Here is a 9,512-nt window from a genome sequence, read left to right as displayed (position 1 = left end):
TGTATATGTATCTTTATCTCTATCTGTATATGTATCTTTATCTCTATCTGTATATGTATCTTTATCTCTATCTGTATCTGTATCTCTATCTGTATATGTATCTTTATCTCTATCTGTATATGTATCTTTATCTCTATATGTATCTTTATCTCTATCTGTATATGTATCTTTATCTCTATCTGTATATGTATCTTTATCTCTATCTGTATATGTATCTTTATCTCTATCTGTATATGTATCTCTATCTGTATATGTATCTTTATCTCTATCTGTATATGTATCTTTATCTCTATCTGTATATGTATCTCTATCTGTATCTTTATCTCTATCTGTATCTTTATCTCTATCTGTATATGTATCTTTATCTCTATCTGTATATGTATCTCTATCTGTATCTTTATCTCTATCTGTATATGTATCTTTATCTCTATCTGTATATGTATCTTTATCTCTATCTGTATATGTATCTCTATCTGTATATGTATCTCTATCTGTATATGTATCTTTATCTCTATCTGTATCTGTATCTTTATCTCTATCTGTATCTTTATCTCTATCTGTATATGTATCTTTATCTCTATCTGTATATGTATCTTTATCTCTATCTGTATATGTATCTTTATCTCCATCTGTATATGTATCTTTATCTTTATCTTTATCTCTATCTGTATCTGTATCTTTATCTCTATCTGTATCTTTATCTGTATCTTTATCTCCATCTGTATCTGTATCTTTATCTGTATCTTTATCTGTATCTGTATCTTTATCTCTATCTGTATCTTTATCTCTATCTGTATATGTATCTTTATCTCTATCTCTGTATATAAAAACAAAAAAAAAAGCTTAAGGAGTATGTTTAGATTATGTTATGTTTCTGAAACCTTTTTCAGTATTATATCATATTTTTTCGGCAAACATGTTGCGCGCACGCGCACTGTATAATGAAAATAGTAAACTGAATGGGGCAGTGAGTAGATGCAGCGAGGTGGATCGCAAAGAATATGGAGGCGTTCGAAAATTGAATTTTAATGCGTGGGGCAAGGATAGTAGGAGTATATGTAGCGGGGGTGGAGCGCCGGAGATTGCCGAGTGCCTGGGGAAACCGTTCACGGCAGAACAACGGCACTAATTGGTACCTTTTTGATCAGGGTATAGTCTAAAGGATTTATTAATAAACTGCTTAAAGGGACACTGAACCCAAATCTTTCGGGATTCAGATAGAGCAGCAACTTTCTAATTTACTCCTATTATCAAATTTTCTTCATTCTCTTGGTATCTTTATTTGAAAAGCAAGAATGTGAGTTTAGATGCCAGCCCATTTTTGGTGAACAACCTGGGTTGTTTGTTTTGATTGGTGGATAAATACACCTACCAATAGTCTGAACCAAAAATTTGGCTGGCTCCTTAGCTTAGATGCCTTCTTTTTCAAATAAAGATAGCAAGAGAACAAAGAAATTGATAATATGAGTAAATTAGAAAGTTGCTTAAAATTGCATGCTCTATCTGTATCACGAAAGAAAAAAATTGGGTTCAGTGTCCCTTTAACCCCTTAATGACCACAGCACTTTTCCATTTTCTGTCCGTTTGGGACCAAGGCTATTTTTACATTTCTGCGGTGTTTGTGTTTAGCTGTAATTTTCCTCTTACTCATTTACTGTACCCACACATATTATATACCGTTTTTCTCGCCATTAAATGGACTTTCTAAAGATACCATTATTTTCATCATATCTTATCATTTACTATAAAAAAATATAAAATATGAGGAAAAAATTGAAAAAAACACACTTTTTCTAACTATGACCCCCAAAATCTGTTACACATCTACAACCACCAAAAAACACCCGTGCTAAATAGTTTCTAAATTTTGTCCTGAGTTTAGAAATACCCAATGTTTACATGTTCTTTGCTTTTTTTGTAAGTTATAGGGCCATAAATACAATTAGCACTTTGCTATTTCCAAACCATTATTTCTCCAACATAGGTGTGTCCGGTCCACGGCGTCATCCTTACTTGTGGGATATTCTCTTCCCCAACAGGAAATGGCAAAGAGCCCAGCAAAGCTGGTCACATGATCCCTCCTAGGCTCCGCCTTCCCCAGTCATTCTCTTTGCCGTTGTACAGGCAACATCTCCACGGAGATGGCTTAGAGTTTTTTGGTGTTTAAATGTAGTTTTTATTCTTCAATCAAGAGTTTGTTATTTTAAAATAGTGCTGGTATGTACTATTTACTCTGAAACAGAAAAGAGATGAAGATTTCTGTTTGTAAGAGGAAAATGATTTTAGCAACCGTTACTAAAATCGATGGCTGTTTCCACACAGGACTGTTGAGAGGAATTAACTTCAGTTGGGGGAAACAGTGAGCAGACTTTTGCTGCTTGAGGTATGACACATTTCTAACAAGACTTGGTAATGCTGGAAGCTGTCATTTTCCCTATGGGATCCGGTAAGCCATTTTTATTAAATGAGAATAAAGGGCTTCACAAGGGCTTTAAAGACTGGTAGACATTTTTCTGGGCTAAAACGATTGATATATAAGCATTTTTAATACTTCATAGTTTTAAGGAGTTATTTTATTCTTGGGAATTATGTAAAATAACCGGCAAGCACTGTATTGGACACCTTTTTCACTGGGGGCCTTCTCTAATCATAGACAGAGCCTCATTTTCGCGCCTCTATTGCGCAGTTGTTTTTGGGAAGCAAGACATGCAGATGCATGTGTGAGGAGCTCAGATACATAGAAAAAGCTTACCGAAGGCGTCATTTGGTATCGTATTCCCCTTTGGGCTTGGTTGGGTCTCAGCAAAGCAGATACCAGGGACTGTATAGGGGTTAAATATAAAAACGGCTCCGGTTCCGTTATTTTAAGAGTTAAAGCTTTCAAATTTGGTGTGCAATACTTTTAAGGCTTTAAGACACTGTGGTGAAATTTTGGTGAATTTTGAACAATTCCTTCATACTTTTTCACATTTTCAGTAATAAAGTGTGTTCAGTTTAAAATTTAAAGTGACAGTAACGGTTTTATTTTAAAACGTTTTTTGTACTTTGTTATCAAGTTTATGCCTGTTTAACATGTCTGAACTATCAGACTATGTTCTGTATGTGGGGAAGCCAAGGTTCCTTCTCATTTAAATAGATGTGATTTATGTGACACAAAATTTAGAGAAAATGATGCCCAAGATGATTCCTCAAGTGAGGGGAGTAAGCATGGTACTGCATCATCCCCTCCTTCGTCTACGCCAGTCTTGCCCACACAGGAGGCCCCTAGTACATCTAGTGCGCCAATACTCCTTACTATGCAACAATTAACGGCTGTAATGGATAATTCTATCAAAAACATTTTAGCCAAAATGCCCACTTATCAGCGAAAGCGCGACTGCTCTGTTTTAGAAAATACTGAAGAGCATGAGGACGCTGATGATATTGGTTCTGAAGTGCCCCTACACCAGTCTGAGGGGGCCAGGGAGGTTTTGTCTGAGGGAGAAATTTCAGATTCAGGGAAAATTTCTCAACAAGCTGAACCTGATGTGATTACATTCAAATTTAAATTGGAACATCTCCGCGCTCTGCTTAAGGAGGTGTTATCTACTCTGGATGATTGTGACAATTTGGTCATCCCAGAGAAATTATGTAAAATGGACAAGTTCCTAGAGGTCCCGGGGCCCCCCGAAGCTTTTCCTATACCCAAGCGGGTGGCGGACATTGTAAACAAAGAATGGGAAAGGCCCGGCATACCTTTTGTCCCTCCCCCTATATTTAAGAAATTGTTTCCTATGGTCGACCCCAGAAAGGACTTATGGCAGACAGTCCCCAAGGTCGAGGGGGCGGTTTCTACTCTAAACAAACGCACTACTATCCCTATAGAAGATAGTTGTGCTTTCAAAGATCCTATGGATAAAAAGTTAGAGGGTTTGCTTAAAAAGATGTTTGTTCAGCAAGGTTACCTTCTACAACCAATTTCATGCATGGTTCCTGTCACTACAGCAGCGTGTTTCTGGTTCGATGAACTAGAAAATTCGCTCAATAAAGATTCTTCTTATGAGGAGATTATGGACAGAATTCATGCTCTCAAATTGGCTAACTCTTTTATTTTAGACGCCACTTTGCAATTGGCTAGATTAGCGGCGAAAAATTCTGGGTTTGCTATTGTGGCGCGCAGAGCGCTTTGGCTAAAATCTTGGTCAGCGGATGCGTCTTCCAAGAACAAATTGCTTAACATACCTTTCAAGGGGAAAACGCTGTTTGGCCCTGACTTGAAAGAGATTATTTCTGATATCACTGGGGGTAAGGGCCACGCCCTTCCTCAGGATAGGTCTTTCAAGGCTAAAAATAAACCAAATTTTCGTCCCTTTCGCAGAAACGGACCAGCCCCAAGTGCTACATCCTCTAAGCAAGAGGGTAATACTTCTCAAGCCAAGCCAGCCTGGAGGCCAATGCAAAGCTGGAACAAAGGTAAGCAGGCCAAGAAACCTGCCACTGCTACCAAGACAGCATGAGATGTTGGCCCCCGATCCGGGACCGGATCTGGTGGGGGGCAGACTTTCTCTCTTCGCTCAGGCTTGGGCAAGAGATGTTCTGGATCCTTGGGCGCTAGAAATAGTCTCCCAAGGTTATCTTCTGGAATTCAAGGGGCTTCCCCCAAGGGGGAGGTTCCACAGGTCTCAATTGTCTTCAGACCACATAAAAAGACAGGCATTCTTACATTGTGTAGAAGACCTGTTAAAAATGGGAGTGATTCATCCTGTTCCATTAGGAGAACAAGGGATGGGATTCTACTCCAATCTGTTCATAGTTCCCAAAAAAGAGGGAACATTCAGACCAATCTTAGATCTCAAGATCCTAAACAAGTTTCTCAAGGTTCCATCGTTCAAAATGGAAACCATTCGGACAATTCTTCCTTCCATCCAGGAAGGTCAATTCAGGACCACGGTGGATTTAAAGGATGCGTATCTACATATTCCTATCCACAAGGAACATCATCGGTTCCTAAGGTTCGCCTTTCTGGACAAGCATTACCAGTTTGTGGCACTTCCATTCGGATTAGCCACTGCTCCAAGAATTTTCACAAAGGTACTAGGGTCCCTTCTAGCGGTGCTACGACCAAGGGGCATTGCAGTAGTACCTTACTTGGACGACATACTGATTCAAGCGTCGTCCCTACCACAAGCAAAGGCTCATACGGACATTGTCCTGGCCTTTCTCAGATCTCACGGGTGGAAAGTGAACGTAGAAAAAAGTTCTCTATCTCCGTCAACAAGAGTTCCCTTCTTGGGAACAATAATAGACTCCTTAGAAATGAGGATTTTTCTGACAGAGGCCAGAAAATCAAAACTTCTAAGCTCTTGTCAAGTACTTCATTCTGTTCCTCTTCCTTCCATAGCGCAGTGCATGGAAGTAATAGGTTTGATGGTCGCGGCAATGGACATAGTTCCTTTTGCGCGAATTCATCTGAGACCTTTACAACTGTGCATGCTCAGTCAGTGGAATGGGGATTATACAGACTTGTCTCCGACGATACAAGTAGATCAGAGGACCAGAGATTCACTCCGTTGGTGGCTGACCCTGGACAACCTGTCACAGGGGATGAGCTTCCGCAGACCAGAGTGGGTCATTGTCACGACCGACGCCAGTCTGGTGGGCTGGGGCGCGGTCTGGGAACTCCTGAAAGCTCAGGGTCTTTGGTCTCGGGAAGAATCTCTTCTCCCGATAAATATTCTGGAACTGAGAGCGATATTCAATGCTCTCAAGGCTTGGCCTCAGCTAGCAAAGGCCAAATTCATACGGTTTCAATCAGACAACATGACGACTGTTGCGTATATCAACCATCAAGGGGGAACAAGGAGTTCCCTGCCGATGGAAGAAGTGACCAAAATCATTCAATGGGCGGAGACTCACTCCTGCCACTTGTCTGCAATCCACATCCCAGGAGTGGAAAATTGGGAAGCGGATTTTCTGAGTCGTCAGACATTTCATCCGGGGGAGTGGGAACTCCATCCGGAAATCTTTGTCCAAATTACTCAATTGTGGGGCATTCCAGACATGGATCTGATGGCCTCTCGTCAGAACTTCAAGGTTCCTTGCTACGGGTCCAGATCCAGGGATCCCAAGGCGACTCTAGTAGATGCACTAGTAGCACCTTGGACCTTCAACCTAGCTTATGTATTCCCACCATTTCCTCTCATCCCCAGGCTGGTAGCCAGGATCAATCAGGAGAGGGCATCGGTGATCTTGATAGCTCCTGCGTGGCCACGCAGGACTTGGTATGCAGACCTGGTGAATATGTCATCGGCTCCACCATGGAAGCTACCTTTGAGACAGGACCTTCTTGTTCAAGGTCCGTTCGAACATCCGAATCTGGCCTCACTCCAACTGACTGCTTGGAGATTGAACGCTTGATTTTATCAAAGCGAGGGTTCTCAGATTCTGTCATTGATACTCTTGTTCAGGCCAGAAAGCCTGTAACTAGAAAAATCTACCATAAAATATGGAAAAAATATATCTGTTGGTGTGAATCTAAAGGATTCCCATGGAACAAGATAAAAATTCCTAAGATTCTATCCTTTCTTCAAGAAGGTTTGGAGAAAGGATTATCTGCAAGTTCTTTGAAGGGACAGATTTCTGCTTTATCTGTTTTACTTCACAAAAAGCTGGCGGCTGTGCCAGATGTTCAAGCTTTTGTTCAGGCTCTGGTTAGAATCAAGCCTGTTTACAAACCTTTGACTCCTCCTTGGAGTCTCAATTTAGTTCTTTCAGTTCTTCAGGGGGTTCCGTTTGAACCCCTACATTCCGTTGATATCAAGTTATTATCTTGGAAAGTTTTGTTTTTGGTTGCAATTTCTTCTGCTAGAAGAGTTTCAGAGTTATCTGCTCTGCAGTGTTCTCCTCCTTATCTGGTGTTCCATGCAGATAAGGTGGTTTTGCGTACTAAACCTGGTTTTCTTCCGAAAGTTGTTTCTAACAAAAATATTAACCAGGAGATAGTCGTGCCTTCTTTGTGTCCGAATCCAATTTCAAAGAAGGAACGTTTGTTACACAATTTGGATGTAGTTCGTGCTCTAAAATTCTATTTAGAGGCTACAAAGGATTTCAGACAAACATCTTCCTTGTTTGTTGTTTATTCTGGTAAAAGGAGAGGTCAAAAGGCAACTTCTACCTCTCTCTCTTTTTGGCTTAAAAGCATCATCAGATTGGCTTATGAGACTGCCGGACGGCAGCCTCCTGAAAGAATCACAGCTCATTCCACTAGGGCCGTGGCTTCCACATGGGCCTTCAAGAACGAGGCTTCTGTTGATCAGATATGTAAGGCAGCGACTTGGTCTTCACTGCACACTTTTACCAAATTTTACAAATTTGATACTTTTGCTTCTTCTGAGGCTATTTTTGGGAGAAAGGTTTTGCAAGCCGTGGTGCCTTCCATCTAGGTGACCTGATTTGCTCCCTCCCATCATCCGTGTCCTAAAGCTTTGGTATTGGTTCCCACAAGTAAGGATGACGCCGTGGACCGGACACACCTATGTTGGAGAAAACAGAATTTATGTTTACCTGATAAATTACTTTCTCCAACGGTGTGTCCGGTCCACGGCCCGCCCTGGTTTTTTAATCAGGTCTGATGATTTATTTTCTCTAACTACAGTCACCACGGTATCATATGATTTCTCCTATGCAAATATTCCTCCTTTACGTCGGTCGAATGACTGGGGAAGGCGGAGCCTAGGAGGGATCATGTGACCAGCTTTGCTGGGCTCTTTGCCATTTCCTGTTGGGGAAGAGAATATCCCACAAGTAAGGATGACGCCGTGGACCGGACACACCGTTGGAGAAAGTAATTTATCAGGTAAACATAAATTCTGTTTTTTCAAAATTAGCGCTAGTTACATTAGAACACTAATATCTTTCAGGAATCTCTGAATATCCATTGACATGTATATATTTTTTTTTAGTAGACATCCCAAAGTATTCATCTAGGCCCATTTTGGTATATTTCATGCCACCATTTCACCGCCAAATGCGATTAAATACAAAAAATCGTTCACTTTTTTACTAATTTTTTCACAAACTTTTGGTTTCTCACTGAAATTATTTACAAACAGCTTGTGTAATTATGGCTTAAATGGTTGTAAATTCTTCTCTGGGATCCCCTTTGTTCAGAAATAGCAGACATATATGGCTTTGGCGTTGCTTTTTAGTAATTAGAAGGCTGCTAAATGCCACTGCGCACTACACGTGTATTATGCCCAGCAGTGAAGGGGTTAATTATGGAGCATGTAGGGAGCCTTTAGGGATAATTTTAGCTTTAGTGTAGTAGACAACCCCTAGTATTGATCTAGGCCAATTTTGGTATATTTCATGACACCATTTCACCGCCAAATGCGATCAAATTAAAAAAAAAAACGTTAAATTTTTCACAATTTTAGGTTTCTCACTGAAATCATTTACAAACAGCTTGTGCAATTATGGCACAAATGGTTGTAAATGCTTCTCTGGGATCCCCTTTGTTCAGAAATAGCAGACATATATGGCTTTGGCGTTGCTTTTTGGTAATTAGAAGGCCGCCAAATGCCGCTGCATTTCACACGTGTATTATGGCTAGCAGTGAAGGGGTTAATTATGTAGCTTGTAGGGAGCTTGCAGGGTTAATTTTAGCTTTAGTGTAGAGCTCAGCCTCCCACCTGAAACATGAGACCCCCTGATCCCTCCCAAACAGCTCTCTTCCCTCCCTCACCCCACAATTGTCCCCGCCATCTTAAGTACTGGCAGAAACTCTGCCAGTACTAAAATAAAAGCGATATTTGGGCTTTTTTTGTCGTTTTTTTATAGCATATTTACATATGCTGCTGTGTAGGATCCCCCCTTAGCTCCCAGCCTCACTGATCCCCCACCAAACAGCTCTCTTACCCTCCCCCTCTGCCTTAATGGGCGCCATCTTGAGGCATCACTGCAATAACCGGAAAGCAGCTGGAAGCGTGCAGGATCGCTTCCAGCTGCTTTCCAGACCAAGGACGTACGCCACACGTCCTCGGTCATTAACTGTCTTTTTTTTGAGGACGTGTGGCGTACGTCCTTGGTCATTAAGGGGTTAACTAGGTGGCGGTTGGGTCTCGACTCCCATATAAATTACATTGTTGTGAGTAGAATGTAATGATACCATTCTAATAGCATCTATTTTATTGTGACTGTGCTAATAATACTTTTTATTTCTAATGTCACCTTGTTTTGATGACAAGTATGTGACAGTAAGTCAGCATTTAATGCTAAACAAACATTTTGATTTATTTTACAGATTTCCTCTGGGTCATGGCCTTGTGTGCACTTGCAGAAACCCGTTATGTTCGTGTTGGGTCAGATGTATCCTTCTGTGGCTTGAGATGTCCTAACCTATATGGTGTACTGGAGCTGTACTGTAAACCCAGGACCCCTTTATTGGCGCTGCACTGTGACGATAATTACACAAACGTCCGTGATAATTTCATAAACAGACTTGACCTAAACATCTCCAGCGGCTGTTGTGTGCT

General features: G+C 40.9%; 1 protein-coding gene across 1 annotated transcript in view; it reads left to right on the top strand.

The window, feature by feature from the left end:
* The window catches only part of LOC128652832 (uncharacterized), a 244,646-nt gene that overhangs the window by 42,593 nt on the left and 192,541 nt on the right, over window positions 1-9,512 (top strand). Inside the window, exon 2 of the mRNA XM_053705796.1 lies at window positions 9,281-9,512. This exon is cut by the window's right edge and continues 95 nt beyond it. Within this exon, the coding sequence (XP_053561771.1) occupies window positions 9,281-9,512 (232 nt within the window). The remainder of the gene's footprint in view (window positions 1-9,280) is intronic.

This window comes from Bombina bombina, chromosome 3, assembly GCF_027579735.1.
Source record: "Bombina bombina isolate aBomBom1 chromosome 3, aBomBom1.pri, whole genome shotgun sequence".
Classification (NCBI taxonomy): domain Eukaryota; kingdom Metazoa; phylum Chordata; class Amphibia; order Anura; family Bombinatoridae; genus Bombina; species Bombina bombina.
The sequence above is the reverse complement of the archived record's forward strand: the minus strand, read 5'-3'. Positions and strand labels throughout refer to the sequence as shown.